The sequence below is a fragment of the Anopheles cruzii genome, chromosome 2 (assembly GCF_943734635.1).
Source record: "Anopheles cruzii chromosome 2, idAnoCruzAS_RS32_06, whole genome shotgun sequence".
NCBI lineage: Eukaryota > Metazoa > Arthropoda > Insecta > Diptera > Culicidae > Anopheles > Anopheles cruzii.
The window spans coordinates 58734067-58753800 of record NC_069144.1 but is presented as its reverse complement, the minus strand read 5'-3'; the positions used below and the strand labels follow the sequence as shown (position 1 = coordinate 58753800).

Genomic DNA, 19734 nt, shown 5'->3' with positions numbered 1-19734 from the left:
AAAGGTACGCCGACAGGGCTTGGGCTTTGTTTGTCTAACCACTCTCCCGCTGGATGGGCATGGCAAGATGGGCTCGGTTGGTTAGAAACGACCCAGTCGAGTCACTGCTTGGGACCGACCGTGTCGGAGGTAATTACCCGCTTCACGGTCCCGTGCCGATCTGCTTAGGCGGCGCGTAAAGCTGTGTGTCACCGCCTGTGGCGCCGACTGATTGAGAAGATAAACGCCGGAAGATGGGGCTTTTCCTTCATTTTCCGGTGCGCGGGGTTTCAGTGCACCTGCGTAGCGAAAGCGGGATTATGATTTTCCCTTTCTGCACCCTCCCCTTACCCACAGATTTATTGAACCCTCTGGCAACGCCAACGCCAGGCGCGCGCGTGCCAAGTAAGTCACGCGGCCAACGGTAGCTGTAAATGAAGGCTTCACACATGCAAAGCACAACCACAAGACCACGGGGGACCGGGGAACAATCGGCTCAGACAGATTGGCGGTGGAGTGGAGTTTATGGCCCGAATCACTTCAATCCGCGTTGAAGCGAACGAGTGCGCGCTCACTTCAAACGTGACAGTTTTACGGTGACAGTGAACAGGGTCGGTGGACTGCGCGCTGGGAGTTATTCCGAACAGCCCGACCGACGAATCGAGTGCCGTCTGCTAGTGTTTCCGCAAAATGACCCAACACTAGGAGAGATCGATTGTTCTGAGTGATTGTGTGTTCTTTACTGCTGAAAATGTTTAACGATCGAAAGCCCAATACGGGCCCTGGATTCGTGAAGGCCTACAGCAACAACTGGCTCACCCAGCTCGGTGACGTCTACAAGTGAGTGAGAAGAGCCTCCTCGCGGGGGTCCTCGTGAACAAAGTTTGGGTCCTATGTTAAGAATCGGTTGTGATCGGTTTGTCCTAATCGAACGGGTATCCCACAATGAGTCAATGAGTTGTTAAGCTGTTTTTTGTTTAACTATTTAAAAAGTGTTTTACCTTTAGTAAATATGCGAAAAAGCCGCTAAATTTAAGAGATAAAGACAAGAAATAAATTAAAAAAGTTAGCTTAACGACTTATCAACCCATGTGATAGCCGACGGAGTGGTTTGTGATTCGGGTTTCGAGTTCCGAAGGTTATTTCTCGCTCTCTCGCAATCCACACACCCACAGATACGAGTCCCCGAGGGGTGGTGGGCTGCGGAAGCGCGATCAGCACCAGCACCGTAAGATCGCCCTCTACAGCATCCTGGCGATGGCGTTCGTGGCCTTCTTCACACTGTTCATGATCGTGCACGAAGCCGAGCGGCGGATGCGCCAGCAGGTTATCGAGCTAAGCTTCGACAACGAAACGTCGATCGAGCCGAGTGCCGGCGGCTTCAACACCGTCCTGACAACGCCCCTATCCTCGGGGCTGATGAATCAGAGCGCCGAGTCTGCTGAGTCGTCGATGAAAAGGGCACGCGGCCTGCGAGGCTCCGTAGCTGTTGGCCGTGACGGGTTGGTCCTCCTGCCAGCACGGTTTCTGAAGCCACCGCCGGTAGCGGGTGAAACGGACGCCCGGAGCCGGCTGTCCTGGTCCGGCGAAGGGGAACCCTTGCTGGAGGCCGAAGTCCTCACGACGCCCGAGTCTGCCGTTTCCCGCCGCAGCGATGAACCGAAACCGTTCCACTTTAAGCCGATTGGACTGGTTCCGGTAGGGTTCCAGCAGCAGCCGGTGTCGGGCGAAGCGAATCACTCGTTGGCCGACAGCATCCAGGGAGTGCTCCGTCAGCTCACGCTGGCCAAACGGCAGCAGCAGCTGCACTACAACTACCACCCGTACAGAGGTGCGATCCCGTTGCAGCCCTCAGAGTTTAATCATCCGGTCCACCAGAACCATCGGATCAAGTTCAGCGGGATCTACCGACATCCGCGCAAAAACGGTGACATTACGACCCTGTTCGGGGCCGCATCGCAGCGCCCTCAGGAGGTGGTCCTCCAGCCACCGCAGCTCATTAACCAGCAGCTCCAGCAGCCGATGATGCCGGACACGCTGTACAACTTCAAGCCACACGACCCGAGCGATGTGAATCTGCTGGCCACGGAACAGTTCCGGTTTGCGCCGCAGCCCCGCAACACCGGCTGGCCGCGGGAGGGAATGCCCTTCTCGGTGATGCTAAACCTAGAACCGGTGCCCGTCGTACGGCAACCCTATCAGCCCCGTCAGAAAGGGCGCCGGAATCGGTTCCGCAATCCGTGGGCACCTCCCGCCAATGAGCAGGCCTTCGCGCAATTGTCCCCGTATCGGGTGCGACCCCCCGGGAACGTTTACGGCGAAAGTGCCGAGTATGAGCAGGAGAGCTACTTTCGTCGCAACGGCCCACCGGTTCCGGTTCCGGGCTTTGCCAGCCCGCTGATTGGTCCGAGTCGGTTGATGGTCCATTTCAATATCTACCCGAAGCAGACGGCGGCCCAGCGAAAGTCTGAGCCACCCGCCTCGACGGAGTTGAACACGGGAGAGGAACGTCCGGTGGCTCAACCAACGGTGGCCACTTTGCGGGGCGGTTCATCGACCACCACCAGCACCACCGAAGAGCAGCGATCCTCCACCGTTCCGACGACGACACCCTCCTCGACGGTGGAGGTGCTCAAATCGATCGAGATCCCGACGCAGATCAACTTTGACCATGTGCCGCTCGGTCGGCATCCACCACCGCCTCGGCCGGAGCACAATCCTTGGTTGGGCGACGAAGCGACGAACCGGTTGTGGCAGATCAGCGCCTAAAGGTAGACAATCCGCACACCACTAAGATCTCTCAGGAGAACGCGGTGATCTCGCAGAAATCAGCGAGAAGCGAGAGGTTGTATATTTATTAATTCAAAAGGTGAGCCAGCAGCAGCTCAGCTCGACTCGTGCCGGGAATTGTGCAGTATAACAATGGATTACACACTCGTAATTGATTTTTAAGTAGTGGAGTTGTTAGTGTCACAGCAAACAGCTAATAAAACGTGGCCCTAGCTAACGAGCATGGCCCTAACAAACTCGTTGATTGCCCCAATGCTTATTATGATGATTTTATTTCGTTTACGATGATGACCTTCGACACCGCAGCACCTTCCTTGACTGGGTGGATCAAAACCGAGTGACACCCCCGGGTGTTAACCCGTTGACCCTAGCAAGGAACCTCACTGCCATATCGATTTAAATTCGTTCCCCGATTGCGGATGCACAGGACGTTGATTTATGGTCGGGTCGCCTGTTTCACAGAAGCGAGATCCTCAAGGACGACGCGAACTGCAAAAAATGCAGCACATAATGCGTGGCATAAAAAGCGTACAACATTATTATCGTTTCATCGGAGTTGCTGCATTTTTCTTCTCATCTCAGGCAGGGTGTCGAGCAATACTCGGTGCAGATTTCCGGGATCTCTATTGTAGTGCGACGGCGGCCAGCAAGGATCGTCTTTCTTCGGTGTTCATTGTTCACCGATCTGTCAACTGTGTTCTTTAAGGCTTGGGTGATCTCGGCAGTGTAATTTGCGAGATGGGTATTAAAATGGTCTTATCGAGTGAGGGTCTGAAACGGGGGATGACCCTGCTGCATTGGTAGCATCGGGTCACGTTGGCTGGACAGCGATTATTGATGTGTTTTCGAGCTATCGGACCTTGCGGTTTTAATAGTCGTTAGCACGATCGGGGAAAAAAATATGGCATTTTTCTAAAATATTGCCGATTAGAATTCATTTTATTGATCTGAAACGGGTTGCTCAAATTATGTTAAATTGAGAAATAATCGGCGATGCGAGATAATTAGCGTTCGAATCGCGGTCAACCAAAACCCGTTTCTCTGAAGTTCAGTTTAAAAAGCTGGCAAAAAGCACTATGGGGAAAAGGCGGACATGCCATGTCTCTTGTCAAACAAGTACACATCGCTATAGAAAACATGTTGCTTTTATTAACTTTTGAAGTACCTTATTAGCTTATTTTCCCATAACCGTTTATTGAGTTGGATGAGTCACAAATCAAATGAGAGAGAGAGAAAGACAGAAAGAGAAAGACAGAGGGAAAGAGCGATCCTGTAACTGGGATAAAAACGGACAAGACATATGAATCGTTGACAGTAAAGCAATGACCGGCCATCGCAAGTCGTTGATCGTCCAGTCCAAACATGGAGATGAACCGAACATGTTGCAAAATACAATCTGAAGCGTCTTAACCTGATCACGTCATCAACGCTGGCGTCCTCTCTGCAGAAGCTCGCCTCCGCATTGAACTGAGAACAAAGCCAGAGAACACCAACGGTTAATTTTCACCATGTTTTTCGGGATTCGGGTTCCTGCAGTATCGTGCAGGCAAAAGCATCAGCAAAGAATGCATATTTTTGGCAAATTCACTCCAACCGGTTCTTGTTTCCACTACACAGACGCGGCACACTGGTGGGAATTTTTAATTGTCCGCTTTGATTGTTGGCAGGTTCATGTTAAGTTTAGGTTTTTTTATGCAAATGAAGCGAACTTATTCAACGGGCCGAAACACAAACTTTGTCCAGGACCTGTCAGCTATTCTCCTAACCGTAAATCTATCATTCATGAGTAACTGCTGTAGAAGTGAGACGAACATAGTTGTAAACTTGCTAGCCCGTATGACGGACGGAAGCGTGCGACTTGCGCAAGCGAAGAAGATATCCGGGGGCAAGATCCGGGTTTATCATTTCAGGCTCTGGAATTTATTTCCGCTTCTGGCGTGTTATAATGTGATCATGGCAGACTGTGGTCTAAAATTGAGTTACACATACACGCTTTATGAAAGGCTTAATGAAAGAAGGCTTTGGACACAACATTTGAAACCCATCTCTTCTATTTATACGGACTTCACAGGGCTTTTGGAATACAAAAACAGTGCTTAACTATCATCAGCGTCACGAGCACGTTTTGTGGCAACATTTGCTCGGCATGACGCCAACAAATCGGCGCTCAACAGTTTGCCTACAAATCATCCTCTGTTCTTCGGTGTCGGACCTTGATCCAATTACTCTCCATCCAATGGCCGATGCGCGTGTTGACCCGTTAAGCCCAAGCCCCCGAACCGGGCGGCCCGCAATTGGTGCCAGAATATTTTAGAAAGGCGTTTGGCCGTATCTTCCCCTAAGCGAGCGACCGCCCGGGCTGGGAGTTTTCTCAGAGCACGGACCGCGGCTACCAGAAGCAAAAAGCCACTCCGGTCCACCGTGCCACCCGGATGACACAGCCGACTAGGCGACAATGTTTGCGCGGGGGCCCTCAATGGTGGCATTTCCCGATGCACTCCGGTGCAATGGTGCAATGGGCGCCGTTTAGTCCGTGGCCGCGGTCTGCAATCTAACTGGCCAACAATCGGCAAAACCCCGGTCGGCAAACGGGACAGTAATCCTAACGAAGTGTTAATTAAATCGGCCAGGGGTCACACTTTACGGCCACGCCACGAGGCACCCGGCATCCGGTCTGCGAGTTCCGTTTTTATGAGCCTCTCCGTTTATGAGATGACCTCGACTGCAATTTAGGTTCGCTTAAGATTAATTGAAAACCGAGCGGGAAAATGCTGCACCGCACCCTGCCACGCTCTCGCTTTACGATCGACAATTTTCCTCCGACACCATCACGTCGGGGGCGCGGTCACGGTCGGTTTTTGTGGTGGGCGTATTGTTCCGTGGCTTATCTGTGTTCGCTTCGGCTTGCCAATCCGCCCGGTAGATCGCCAGCGCAGTTAAATTAGCTGACGGTCAAATTAAGCCCTTACCGCGGAGCTGCAGCAGTCCGCAGTGCGTTAAGCAACCGTTTAAAGAGTCTTACGGGCCATATTTCACACTTGCCGCCATTCCTCTTTTTCGGGTTCGTCACTTGCGTTGAAGTCTTTCGTTTGATGACGGCACGGCGGTACCTGTTTACCTCAAAACTAAAGACCCACAATTGGTTTTAATGAGGATTTTATGAGGGCTGTTTGATAGGCATCTCTCCTATCAATTCATGCATCGTCAAAACAGTCCGCGCGGTGGAAAATTGAAATGGCAGCACGCGCTTGAGAATGGACATTTTCTCACCTTCGGGACCGGGCGAACAAATTCGGTAAAGGCGTCATCCCAAAGCTGCCGAAGGGGGACAGATCAGACAAACAGGCCGACAGTTGGGGTTTTGCAAAACTTAAAAGCATTTTGAATATTGTTGCATGTGAAACGGTTTTAATTATATTGGAACAATGGGCTGAGTGTTGGAGACCGCCACAGTGTGAAGGGTACCTTTCAATGGCCGCACACCTTTCTACGAACGGGTTAGCCGGGTGATATGTCACTGTAAGTGTCTGACCTTGCCTGAGGATTAGGCTGTCCACCTGACAAGGTACCGATTTTTCCTTCATGATCCCGGATATGCCCGAATTAAAGTCCCCAACAGAACACGAAAACCCCGGGGCAGAAGATTCGGACCATATTTCATTATGACACGATCATATCTCTTCCCCTTTGAAATGGCTCCGTTTCCGGGGGTGGTCCTCAATCCGTCCCCGGGGCGGTTCACCCGCCAACAATGGGCCGATTAATGGTCCGCATCCGTGAGTTTGATTTGATTAACCGATGTTGTCATCGTCGCGGACGGTCCAAGGGGCGCCCGGAAAGGGGATGGGCTCTCGTTTGTTTACACACCGACCGTGTTTGACCATCCCCTATCTGAGCAACCGCAAAACTGTGTGTTGCTCTAATCGGGACCTTCCGCCCCCCCCGCCGGGGGATTGGCAGAATCTTAAAGAGCCGCTGGCGTAACGTTACTCATCCGAGGTACACCTTCTGAATCGACGCAAGCGACACACGCCAGAATCTTTCTAATACTTCAAAACAGCCGTCAGGCCGATGGTCGGCCGACCATCAGAAAACCCCTCCCAGCCGAAAGGACGGGCCGCGAGGCAAGTCGCGAAACTTCATCGGAAAGAATACAGACGCAGACCCCAATATCAGTACAATGGGCAATAAAATCGAAACATCAGAAGTCTCTCACCGGCGGACGGCTGGCTTTTCCACCACCAACGGCGAAGCCGTTTTTCACGCCCGACTGCGAAAGCCGCCTTTCGGGGCGGTGGTGGACTGAAGGTGGACCCACCCTTCACCGGCCACCGGCCACGGGCTGGTTGATTAAAACCGAACGTACCGAAAGATGGCCAGCTCAGTTGCCGGGAAACCGATCCGGTGTGTCCATGTCCAGTCGAGTGTCAGTTGGCCGCGGATTAAAAAGGCTTCAATTCTTTGTGCCGGACGTGTGTCGTGAAGTGAACAACATCTTTGAAATGGTAATTCCGGTTGCCTAGTGACAGTACGCGGGTTGTGAACGTTGATCGACTTTGGAGTTATCAAAAGCCCAAACAGTGCCCCGAGTGAAATTCAGGAAGACGGAGATAGAGAGTGACTGATGTATTGTTGACGGATTGTTGCTAACCGATGCCGACACTAACGGTTCCCGGTGATGGATGGTGATAGTGTGTCTGCGTTTGTGTGTGTGTTTCTGTGTGTGTGCCGCTAACAAATGGTCCCTCGGCTGACTGGGTACTGGGCGATGCTGTTTGACATGATAGAAGGCTACCTTGCGCAAAGGTGGCAAGGTAGCTTGCAAAATGGCCGCCCATCAGCGGGCTCTTCCGTAAACTGTGCGTCGGACGAACGGTCAAATTTCGCAACCCGGGCGAACGCACCGCCGACGCAGGTTGCCAAATGAGGCACGGCAACAACAAGGAAGAACAGTTCCCGGGGTTCGAGTCGATGAACTGGAACCCACCCAGGCTAGGAGTCAGACTATTCGCGATTCATGAGCCGCTTATCGAGCCTTCGGGGGTTCCCCCGAGGCACAGTTTGTTGAGAGTTCAAGAACCCGGACCAACGGTCGGCAAATCACCATCATGGCGTTCGCGGATCAGCAATCTTGTCTTAATTCCAGTTTACGATCTTACGATAAGACAGCGACCAAGCGAGAGTGCCACGAAATGAGTGTTTCGGGAAAAGATTTGGCTTCGCGGAATTTCGATTCGGTTGACAATCCGGTTAGCGGTCATTTCAAATGGATCGATGGAAAGTCAGTTGCCAGGAGCAACGCCAACTACGATCGTTTCGGAATCGGCTCTGTGCAAAGTCACAGCCATCAGCGTCTCCTATGACGGCATTCGAACGTTATTCTTATTTTATATATTAAAATATTGTATGAATCGGCGACTTATGACATCTTCTGCGATACATTTTTTCTCGTTGCAGACTCCCCTGATAAAGGTCCTGCTCGTAGCGATGGCCACTGCCGTGTCCGTCGCCGGACAGAGCAGTGGCTTCAGCGGCTACAGCTACCCCAAACCGACCACTAAGGCCCCGTTCGAAGGATACAGCTACCCGAAGCCCACCAAGCCGTTCACCGAGGGTTACACCTACACGAAGCCAAAGTGTCCTTTAGTCCTGCCAAGCACTGTCACCGACACGCAGACCATTGTAACGACCACGCTGGTAACGGAAACGCTTCCCCCGCTCACCAGTACCCAGTTCGAGACGGCCTTCGTCACGCTGCCCCCGGTCGTCCAAACGGAAACCGAAACTCGGACTGTCTTCGTTACCCACACCTCAACCGATTTGATCGTATCGACTCATACGGAAATCATCCCGACGACAGTCACCTCACTGCTCACCACAACCCACTGTCAGCCGAACTCATATCTACCGCCACCGCCTCCAGCACCACCCGTTAACACGTACCTTCCGGCCGTGGATCCGCCGGCCAAAGAGTATTTGCCGCAGCCGACCGCGGGCCAGCAGCCCATCAAGCGAGCCACCGGCGAGCGGACGGAGCTGAACGAGATCGGCGGTGGAGCGGACGGATCAACGGCCGACCAGCAGTCCCAGCCGGCCATCAACATCATCTACGTCGACCGCAGCCCGCAGCGGGACGGAAACGTGCCGGCAGACGTGCCGCCGGCCGATCTGATGAACTGGCTGCTGTGCAAGTTTAACCTCACCAGCGGCTCCTGTAACTGACGTTTCCCGCGGCTTTTCCTCGGGCTGTCGGATTTTGGGCTTCCGCTTACTTAACGCAAATAAGTTCGCTTATCAGCCAAAAATATGGTAAATAAAATGATCGCTTAAGGTATGATATGCTAATGTGGGTCGTAATCGAAAGTTAAGACGCACTCTAATGGATCCACGGAGTCCCGAATCCCGAAACCGAAGTCCCGCCATCCCATATCGCAAAAGCCGCATTTTACAACCGCGGCGTCCGAAATGTCAAACGATCAAACTAGGAACTGGTCTTAGCGATTCGGCGGTGCATCCAGAACCTTTTGGTTGATTCTTGCCCGATTTTTGCACGGTGCCTGTCCCTGAGTTCCACAGACGCCGGGATGCGGTTACGCAAGGCGACCTGCGCGAGACGGTGACACTCACCTCGAAAACCACCGATCATCCTTGTCCAACATCCGAGAACTTGAAACTCTTTTCCGATATCAGATTTTCGCCCACCACCGGCGAGTCCTCCGGGGCCGGGTATCGATTCGGGTTGCGGGTTCGGGTCACTCGTTGAGTAAGAAGACCGGTTCTTTGGGTTCTGGGTGTCATCTCGCTCGATGCTCTATAAAACTGGATGCTCGTGCCCGAGCCCGAGACAGTACATTGCCAGGTGGCAAATGCAACGGATCGCGTCAAACGTACGTGTGTGTGTGTTATCTAAGTGAATCGGACAAAACACAAGATGAAGCCCGCGTTGGTGGTGGCGTCGTGGGCCCTGGTGTTGTGTCAAGTCTGGGCCAATCCTCGGTTCGAGGGATACATGTATACAACGCCGTGCAATCAACTACCGGAACCGTGCCGTACGACCACGGAGACCCAAACGGTTACAGAGCAGAGCGTGTGCGACGACTTCACGGTCTACGACACCATCACGAGCACGCTGCCACCGGAGACCCGGACGGACACCTTAACTATCACGTCGCACCGTACGGACACGTCCTACTTTACAAGGACGATCCCGATAACGGAGACGCGCGAAGTCACGGATTACAGGACGGAAACCAGCACCCGGATCGTGCCAACGACCGTGGTTCGAACGGTGACCAGCACTTCCGTACCGTCACCCGTCACAAAATATTTCACCGAAACCGAAACCAGGACGCGCACCGCCACATCAACCGTCATCGAGCCGACCACGGAGTATCTGACGGAAACGGAAACCAAGTACGTCACTCGGGATCCAGAGACACTTACCCAATTCGTGCCTGTCGTCACGACCATGACGCAACCCTGCACCAGTTTAGGGTATCTGCCGCCCCCTCCACCGAAGCAGTGTTCGTGTCCGTCGCAGAATTGTCCACCCAACCAGTATCTTCCGCCGCAGTCGCCCAACCACTACCTGCCGCCGCCCGCAAAGACGCACATGTCGAACGTGATTCCGCAAAGGAACCGCTTCCATCTGATCGGGGCACATCCGCCGCCGGGCGTTTTCTAAAACAAAACCAATAAATCCTTCGCGCGCTTAAAGCAAACGGGTAAGACTGTAAGGCTTGATCTTATATACCAGGTCTGGTGGGGGCCAGCTGTGTGATAGGGCTGTGCATCGTAGTGTTCATCTCCTTAAGACCCTCGGCCTGTATTTGTTTCCAAACATTTTCTCTTAAAACCGCAAAAGTCATTGTTAGAAATTTCTTTTTTTTTCCGCTGGAATTGGATGGAAATTGGTCACCGAAAGAAATGGGGGAGGAAAGTAAGGTAAGAGTCGTAGCAATGCACGAGAGAAAATCAGTTTTCGTCGGCAGGTCCAGGGAAAAAGTCCAGGGTAGCACGCTGCCATCGTGTGGTTACCTTTTTTTAAATCGCAAACAACCACCACCCGAAAAAAATCGGTTTTCTGGAGACACAAAAACACTAGGAGAACAGGAGCGACTGGTAGGTAGCACCAGTGGCTTGCAATGCTGAAATATTGCCAAAAATATTGTTTGGCCGTATCATGCAATATTATTACGAAATGTTTCCTTGCACCGAGAAATTGCAGCAAAATATTTCACACTCAGCAATAGTGAAATATTGGCAAAAATATTGTTTGGCCGTATCATGCAATATTATTACGCAATTTTTCCATGCAAGCTTCGCAACCAAGATGGCACGCAACATTGTGTACAAGTTTTGGGATCAAATCTTGCATGCAAATCGCTGATGCTGTCAGTGGCTTCTGCTACCCTAGTTAAATTTCGGAGTTTTCAAAAATTTCAACGTTATTTGCAATAAATCAATTTTATTTGCCGATTTCATCTGGTCACCCTGGCACAACTCTCAGAGAATAATGCTTATCGCACCAATCAGCGATCAGCATCGAACCACTAATCTCCACGGGAAAGTAAAGAGGACAGCTAGATTTCTTTCTAATCAGTGGAATTTGGGCTATGTCCTTTTTTAAAATACCGTTGGAACCGGCTCTCTTGCGAGAGGATTTTGACGCGCACGCACCGTGTCCACGCACGTGCGCAGTTGTCGATCCGAAAATGTCCCAAAAAAATATCTGAAAACTCAACTAAATAAATAAAAACACTCGGCGGTGAAGAAAACGGACCGGTTGCGGAGGCGTCTGGCCGATACCGGTCTGAGTTATGCCGACGGCTGACTTCGGGACCGGTTTTCCGTTTCGTATGCCTTTTTAAATGGACTTTTTAGTTTTTTACTGCACAAACTCAACAACTCAAAACTCAGGTTAGGCCGTCGATTTCAAATAAGCTCCGGAGACTTTTCTACAAAAGCTTGCGTGAAATATTTCTCGATCGAGAAAATTTTCCAAAGCTCGTCAAATCAATCGAAAGCATGAAAAGTGTCATCATCGAAGCAATGCTTCTTTATTATGGTTCCTTGCGATTTTCCGAACGTTTCCTTTCCATTTTTGTCCATTTGCAAGGAATGTCACAGCGCACCGAAAGCATCACAGCAAACACCGTTAGCCGGGTTGTGTTGTATTAAAATATTTTATTGAAGAAACAGATTCTATTAAAAGGTAGACAGAGGCAGAGAGAGAGAGAGAGTATTACAGGCACGGCGGTACGTTTTAGTTCGACAATGTACAAACAGAAGACCGGAAGCGAAGCTAGGAAAAAATGCGATGCGAGAAAACCGCGGCACAGTATCCGTTTTGTTGTTAACCCCCTAATCGGATAGTGGAAATCTAATAATTTACACCACGCTCGGTTCGGCTCTTCCAGAGCCGGGAGTGACTCTATTAACAAATTTTGAACACTTTTCAGAGCGTGCAGCCAAATCGGAGTGCCCGGTCGTAGCATCGCAAACGCAAACAACGCAAAATTCATCATTTATCGCGAGAACCGAGCGCGTCGATCGAGAAAAATCGAGAGTTGAAATAATATAATATCGCTACCGATCGCCGAGTTACTTCGTCCTTAGATAGAGGCACGGCAACGGGACTCGCGATCGAGCGAGTGGCAACTTGGAAACATTTTCCGCGGAAACATCAATTGGCCTACCTAATGCATCGCGGCGACGTGTGGCGAGGTTGACCTTCGAGGCCAACCCACACACACACACACACACACACACTCACGGAAACATTTGCTACTGACTAACTTAACCAAACATAAAAAAGAATTCGGGCAAACGAAGTCCCGAGCGTATTTACATTGTGGGCGAGTGCGCGTCTCGCCAGTTTTTTGTTTCCGATCCGAACGTCCGATCCCTTGCTAGCTCTCGAAATCCATCGATTGGTGTCAATTCACACATACAAACACACACACACACGCAGGCATTCGGTCACCATTCACGCATCGTCATGGCGGCAGCAAGCAGGCGCCGGGGGCAAACTTTGAACTATCATTCTGAACGCGTCGCCGTCGTCTCTACTTCTTGATGTTGCTGTAGCCCGAGTTCACCTCCAACCCGCCCCGGTAGTTCTCCGGGTACACGTAGATGGCGTCCCGCTCGGACGCTTCGGCTTCCTCGTCGTCCTGCTCCTCCGAGGACGTTGCAGGACCAGACGCTCCGTACTCCACCGACGACGATGACGCGGATGTGGCGGACTTGGGTTCCATCTGCTCCACGATCCCACTGTCAACGATCGGCACCTCGTCCAGATTCTGCGTCTGGGCGTTCTCTTCGGCCACCCGCACGAACGCCGATGACAGCTCGCCGCTCAGGTGCGTCACGCCCTTGGTCGCGATGTCGTACATGAAGATTTCCTGCTCGTTGTCGGCGTTCCTAAAAATCGAGAGAGATCGTGAATCGGGGCTCTTGGCGATCGTTCCCGGATCCCGCTTACCTGGTGACCAGCAGCACCACACTCTGCAGATCGACGTCCGTTTTGCCCTCGCGCTCCAGCCACCGGCGGAAGTTGTCCCGCGACGGCTTCTTGATCAGCTGCTTCAGCGCTTCGCCCGCAATGAACTTGATCCGCTTCGAGTCCAGCAGCACGTCCCGCTCGAACCGCGACTGCTGCTCGTCACTGCTGCTGCTGCTGCTGCTGCTGCCGTCCTCGGTGTTGATCAGAAACCCACCTGTCTCTTCACTCGCCGTAGCCGGAGCACTATCGACCGGGGCCAACACCACAACGCTAGCGATCCTCCGACCACGCAACTCCACCACATCCGGAATCGGGAACTGCGCCCCGTTAATCTTGAGCGGCAGGTACCGGTTAAAGATCTGCTCGGCCGCCGACGGCGGCGCCGATCCTTCGTCCCGCTCGCGCTCCGGCTGCTCGTTCGCCGTCACCACCGACGGCAGGATCGTCGATTCGGGCTTGATGTACCGATCGGTCACGTTCTTCGGGTTGCTCGAGTCGAACCGCACCACCTTCAGGTCAACGTGCTGCCGCTCGGGCATCGTTACGATCGTGGGTTCCTCGCTGCCACCGGCGTCGTTGTCGTCGCCCGCACCACCATCCGGCTGCGCGATCTCGTACCGATCGCGCTCGTCCGCTTTACCCTTCACGTCGTAGTTCTTGGTCACGAACTTCTCCGCCAGCTTGTCCCCGTTCGGGGACACCACCGACAGCACGTTACTGGAGCCGGCCAGCTGGGCGCCACCGCCGGCATTGAAGAAGTTGGCCAGATGCTCCGGTGGCAGGTTCTCCAGGGCCGTCTCACCGAGTTTGTCGTAGTCCAGCACACTGATGTCGGCGTTCTCGAGGATACCCGACGAAAGGAGCTGCTGGCGCAGATCTTCCGGCACCTCGTCGGGCAGATCGAACAGTGCCTTCTGCTTCTTCTCGTTCGCTTCGGCTTCCTCGGCCACCGAGCGCGGTGTCGATGGCGGCTGCGGCCTTGCCGTCGTTGTCGTCGGCGTCGGAGTGGTCGGGGTCTGGTAGCGCGGTGTCGTCGAGAAGGTCGGCGAGTAGGTCGTGCGGCTGGTGGCCACCGTTGGCTGCGTGCTGACGGCTTCACCACCGCCGCCGCGGAATCGTGGTTCCGGTGCGTAGTTCAACGGTTCCGAGTTCGGGATGATCTGGGCCGCCTGTTGGCTGACGTAGCGCTGCGGAGTCGGCAGATGCCCGATGGAAGACGCCAGTGGGCCAATGTTCTTTTTGGCCGCCGGCACCGTCTCGATCGTCGGCTCGGCCGAGTGGCTGATCAGTTCCTGCGATGGCAGAATGTTGTAGTACTGCTGGCCGAATGGCTGCTGGGGCTGCTGTCGGGGTCTCTGTTCCACCGGCCCCGGCCCGTTGATCGTCTCGGTGATGTGCTTCTCGTACTTGGAGACCGATGCCACGAGTTCGCCGCCGGCCGGCAGCACGTGCTTCAGGTTGCTCAGGTGCTCACTATCGGACAGGCCACTGTAGGAGGGTGCCGCGGTGCGTGCTGGGGGCGCGTGCTCGCGTTCCGGAGCCCGGGTTGGGCCAAGGTTCGGTGCCGCTTGCTGCACCAGCCCTCCTTGGACGGGGCGTGCCGTTTCGTAGAAGTTGCCTCGCACGGCCGGAGACTGAGGCCGGGGTGCCGACACGAACGGTGGCTGTTCCACGGTGGCCGGTGGTGGAGGTGGTGGCGGCGGGGGCTTGCGGAAGGATGGCTGGGGTTGTGGCTGTTGTTGGGGCTGTGACGTCGGCTGACGATGGAAGTTGTTGAAGGGCTGGTTGAACTGTTGCTGCTGCTGCTGCTGCTGCGGCTGCTGCTGCGGCTGAGGGGAGTACTGTGGCCGCAGCGGAGGCTGCTGGTTGATGTTATGCAGCGGGATCGGGATCGGTTTCGGCTGCTGTTGGTACTCTTGCCGCTGGAACTGAGGCTGCTGCTGAAGTGGCTGCGGTTGGGCTTGCGGTGGCTGCGGCTGGTAGTAAGCTTGCTGGGGTTGCTGGGGTTGCTGCGGAGGGAACCGAACCTGCTGAGGCCGCGGCTGCGGAACTGGAGCTTGCTGTTGGAAGTAGTGGGGCTGGGGCGGCAACTGTTGCTGTGGCTGGAACTGGCCACGGAACTGGAACTGTTGCTGCGGCTGCGGCTGGGGTGGTGGCTGGCTATAGACCACACGCTGGGGCTGAGGGGGCTGAGGGGCCTGATATTGTTGCTGCGGTTGATAAGGTTGTTGGTAATGCTGCTGCTGCTGCTGCTGCTGCTGTGGTGGCGGAGCCGGTTGCGCCCGGTAAGGCGCCGGAGTGGCCGGTCCGAACCGATACGGTTCCGGTTGCTGAACCAAGGGTTGCGCCTGATAATGGTGGTGATAGTGTTGCGGGGCGAACTGATGATGATGGTGAGCTGGTGGCGGCGGCTGCGGTGCTGCTGGTGGTGCCGGATGCGGGTACTGCTGCCTCACAGACCGATCCTGCTGGGCCTGGCCCTGGACAAACTGTTGGTGCTGCTGGTAGAACACATCGGACTTGGAGCGCTGATCGCCCGGATGCGGCAGAGCCACGACGGGCTGCGCGACCGATTCCGACTCCGACTCCGAAAGCTGGTGGCCAGTCTGGTGCTTATCGTTGACACCGAACGAGATCCGGATGCCACTGTTGCTGTGGTACTTCTCCGAGTCCGGATTGATGATCGCCCGGAGCGTCGTCGTTTTGAGCGGCGGGCCCGGCGTCACCACGAACGGCTCCTGCGACGGGTCCTCCTCTTCCTCGCTCTCGTCCGGAATCGGCTTGATGGCCGGCAGTGGGTCGTCCAGCACCAGCTGCCCGTTCTTCTCGTCCTTGTGGTACTTCACGTAAAACACCTGCACTTCCTCCTTCTTCTTCTTGTGCTGCCGGAAGAAAGTGTGCGGGTCGGCTTGGGGCACCGTTTCGTTGCCGTCCTGGATGATGATCTCGATGATCGGCTCCGGCGGCTCCACGTAGTGCTGATGATGGACGGCCGGGCCGAGCGACTGGAAGCTACCGATCGAGTTGCTGCCATCGAGCTGCGCGTCGAAACCTAAAACGAAATGGGGAAAGGGTCGGATGGTGAAGGTGACAAGACAAGAGGCCGGGAAGCAACCACAGTACCTTGGTAGGATCCTAGACTGCCCTGCGCCTGCGGATGCTGCTGCTGGTAGCTGTACTGCGGCTGGATGTAGTTGCCCTGGAAGTGGCTGTACTGACCGGGGTCCTGATAGGATACGCGTCTCTGGGCGATCGGGGACCCCGGGTAATTGTAGTTGGTGCTCCCGAAGTTGCCGAACTCGAGCGTCCGCTTGCCACGCGCCTCCCGGTCACTGCCGGCCTGCTTCGCGGTGGTGCTGGTGCGTGGTGTTCCACGGCTGCCAGAGGGTTTCTTCGTTGCTACGGTGGTGGTAGTGGTGGTCACCGGTTTCGTTGGCGTTTGTCGTGCCTTCGTCGTCGTCACCGTCGTCCCCTTGGACGTGGCGCTGTCCTTAGCCGCGTTGACGGGAGACGTTGCGTTCTTCGAGTCCACTGTCCCATGGAGAACCGCCAAGGTGGCGATTGCCTGAAAACGGAAAAAACCACAAAGCAGGCCACCGTTAGTACGTGGGTCAATAAGTAGTTGAGCTAACGAAGAATTGCAATACATAAAACAACGGTTTTTTGAGGTTCAACGAAAAGATGGACAATGTTTTAAGTGTTAAATGTTTAAAGTTACTCAAATAAACATAAATGGCTTCTGCAGCTTTTTATGCGTATTTCGAATAAGTGACTAACAGTCGTGTTTTCGCCGGTTTAGTATCTTTGAGCCTTGCGAAACATCTTTCAATGTAATACGCCAATTGTTTATATTGCTTCATTCATTCACTAATCAAAAGATTACTGAAAGGGCTTCTCATTCAAAAACCCGAAGGAAAAATCCTTTAAAAAGACCTCAAAGGAAACAAAATTTGAACCAACCAAACAATTGGTGGTTCGTATAATGGTGAAAAGGGGAGCTATTTCGACGAATATATATTGATGATAAGTAAACATCCGACCGACCTCCGACATCATCCTGGGTCCGGTGGCGGCGGCGGCGGCGGCGAAGGCGTTGTAGATTGAAAATTCGATTTGCCATCATAACATTACACCACACAGAGAAAGAGAGACGATGACGTACCAGATTCTCGGACCTCGGATTTTTATCTCACATTCCCGATCCCGGAGCGCATTAGTGCAGCGTCACCTGCCGGGCGCGCATCCTCCGTGCCACCGAGTCATCGCCCGCCTCGGAGGCTGTGTGTTTTTCTCACCACTCTCACGGGCCAACTTTCACCCGACCCGTGTTGTTCGGGCCAGTTTTTCTCACCCAGAACCGAACCGTCCGGTCCAGTCCGGCCTTCTAGAGCTGGGGCGGACACATTCTTTCACTTTCCGGCCTGCCTGCCGGCCATTAATCATCGGTTGCGGGGCCCTTCCTGCGTCGGTGCCGCGACAATAATGGACAATTAAAAATGACTTAAACTCGTTAAACGATCCGTGGCGCGCTCGGCTCGCTCGGTGGATCGCCTTATCTCCTGTTTCGGCGGCTTAAAGGTTTTGCTCTGGCAATGTAAACCCATTTTCCGCCCTGTTGCGCCCCACACGGAACACGGAATCCCAAAATTAAGCTGTTTGCGGGCTTTATCTCCTCGACGCGTATGCATTTAAAGTGAATCAGTTCAGTAGCAGTACACGGACCGTGTCGTGTTGTGAGTTAAGAAATGTTGGCTGCGCCAAATATTCCGTCCGCCTAATAGGCTTACCGGGCCGCGAGCCGGAGCGCGTGTGCCCAGCCATCCGTGAGCGTGGACAGCTTGTTTTAGTGGGTCGCTTTTCGTCGGCTCTAACAGCATCGCTGGGAGAGTCTTTTATGTCTTGTTATGATTTGCATTTTTTCAGCCACCGAATCCGAATCTCCCAACACAGTTTTTTTTGCTTGTTGTGGTGGGTCCGACTAATTAATCACCTACAAACCTGTACGGAATCTGCAAGTCGCTCGCTCGCTGTTAATGACCGTTCCGAATGGCGAAACGGTTTCTATTAACTATTGGTGGCACAATTGGCGCGACGACATTGATCACGGTTCACACGCCTGATTCGTCTCCGTTCCGGAATGTCGGATTTGGATTAGGGGCAGACGGAGATCGGGTCGGGATCAGCGTCATCGCCCTGGCTCGGGATCGTCATCCCCAGCGGGTCTTAATCTTAATTACCATCTCATCAACGTACACACAAATCACCCGCCCGGGGTTTCCCCCGGCAGGGGGTGACCGTAGCCAGTCAGCACCGCTCATTTCATTCCCGCCGGATCCCTCAGGTGCGTGGCTCACGGCTTCCGAGAAGCGACATGTTTTTTCCGAACTGGTTTTCGGGTTCGTCACCGACGATCGAGAAGAAATCATAAATTTCTAACACGCACGGTCTGGTAGTAATCCAGATTTACGGCTCGTGTCCACGGCACGAAAATCGATTTATTTCGCCACCACCCGCCAGCTGCACGGAGCGCTGGACACCGGCGTCGTCGTCTCGTTTTGGGCCATAAATCAAAGTCCGACCGCGGACGACGCGGACGACGACGATGGTGGCCGAGAGCAAACGGGGCATTCTGGGGGTCGGAATGCGCCAATAAGTCAGGATCCTCTCCGGTCTCCGGAGAGTGTGCTGGCGGTGTTACGCCACAGGGCAGAAGCCCAGGCTCCGGGTGTTGAAAGAGAAAGTTGCAGACAAAACCCGGGGCAGCACCCGCGTGATGTTCACAATCTTGAGGAACACAGGTGATCGCCGAGCCAACACTTTCCTGCGGGAACGGGGGATTACAGCCCCAAAAGGGGGAGTTTTTTATTCTTGCAGCCCGATCGAAGCGCGCCGTGTGTCTCTATTAAAATCCCCTTTCCCGCGGGGACAGTACTGCCTCCGATCGTAAATTCCACCCGGTTCCATAAAGTGATGTAGAATTTTAATGAACCGAGAACATCCCAACACTGAAAGACATCATCAAATTACACGTTTGCTTTCGGAGGACCGATCGAACTGTTGTGGGCTGGCCCTTCGACAGCCCTTTCACTTTTACCAAGTGTCAATTGACACGCCAGCCATCTCCCGGCACGAATCGAAACGATGACGCGGGACGGGTGTCTGGTGATCGGTTTACGATGCACGAGGAGAAAATAAAATGATCAACAAACGTACCGCGCACGGGACGATGATGATGAGAATGGCGATGGCGTCGTTTGTCGTCCGAATCGGCGGATCAGATCGCCGAATGGGAGCTACTCGATTTTACGAGCGGACTGTGTGTAAGTAATAAAGTAGGCTGTAAAGTGGAGTGGCTTGGTCGATTGACGATGACCGGCTTTTCGGTTGGGAATGATGTACCAATTTGTCGGCTCTTTACGACTGCCCGGTGCGAGGACCTGCTTGTGGATCAATTAATG

General features: G+C 53.8%; 3 protein-coding genes across 3 annotated transcripts; 2 read left to right on the top strand and 1 right to left on the bottom strand.

Annotated features, from left to right (window-relative positions):
- The first annotated feature begins 730 nt into the window (after nucleotides 1-730).
- On the top strand, nucleotides 731-2748 carry LOC128267106 (uncharacterized). The gene is made up of 2 exons (XM_053003895.1): nucleotides 731-819; nucleotides 1155-2748. The coding sequence occupies exons 1-2, from the start codon at nucleotides 731-733 to the stop codon at nucleotides 2746-2748; spliced, it is 1683 nt and encodes a 560-aa protein (XP_052859855.1).
- A 4944-nt stretch (nucleotides 2749-7692) lies between these two features.
- Nucleotides 7693-8991, top strand: LOC128267105 (mucin-2-like). The gene is made up of 2 exons (XM_053003894.1): nucleotides 7693-7767; nucleotides 8227-8991. The coding sequence occupies exons 1-2, from the start codon at nucleotides 7693-7695 to the stop codon at nucleotides 8989-8991; spliced, it is 840 nt and encodes a 279-aa protein (XP_052859854.1).
- Nucleotides 8992-12836: 3845 nt separating this feature from the next.
- On the bottom strand, nucleotides 12837-17332 carry LOC128267103 (histone-lysine N-methyltransferase 2D-like). Its single transcript, XM_053003893.1, has 4 exons — nucleotides 17321-17332; nucleotides 16400-16841; nucleotides 13256-16328; nucleotides 12837-13194 (listed from the first exon to the last, which is right to left on the bottom strand). Exons 1-4 carry the CDS (start codon nucleotides 17330-17332, stop codon nucleotides 12837-12839), a joined length of 3885 nt encoding a protein of 1294 aa, XP_052859853.1.
- Nucleotides 17333-19734: the final 2402 nt, after the last annotated feature.

What these genes read in the sequence shown, in the direction of transcription:
- LOC128267106 (XM_053003895.1), top strand. Translation starts at nt 731, where the DNA reads ATGTTTAACGATCGAAAGCCCAATACGGGCCCTGGATTCGTGAAGGCC. An exon ending in CAGCTCGGTGACGTCTACAA is followed by an intron (nt 820 to 1,154) that starts GTGAGTGAGAAG and finishes ACACACCCACAG; the next exon opens with ATACGAGTCCCCGAGGGGTG.
- LOC128267105 (XM_053003894.1), top strand. Translation starts at nt 7,693, where the DNA reads ATGAGGCACGGCAACAACAAGGAAGAACAGTTCCCGGGGTTCGAGTCG. An exon ending in GGAACCCACCCAGGCTAGGA is followed by an intron (nt 7,768 to 8,226) that starts GTCAGACTATTC and finishes TTCTCGTTGCAG; the next exon opens with ACTCCCCTGATAAAGGTCCT.
- LOC128267103 (XM_053003893.1), bottom strand. An exon ending in CAGTCTAGGATCCTACCAAG is followed by an intron (nt 16,329 to 16,399) that starts GTACTGTGGTTG and finishes ATTTCGTTTTAG; the next exon opens with GTTTCGACGCGCAGCTCGAT. An exon ending in GTGGTGCTGCTGGTCACCAG is followed by an intron (nt 13,195 to 13,255) that starts GTAAGCGGGATC and finishes CTCGATTTTTAG; the next exon opens with GAACGCCGACAACGAGCAGG.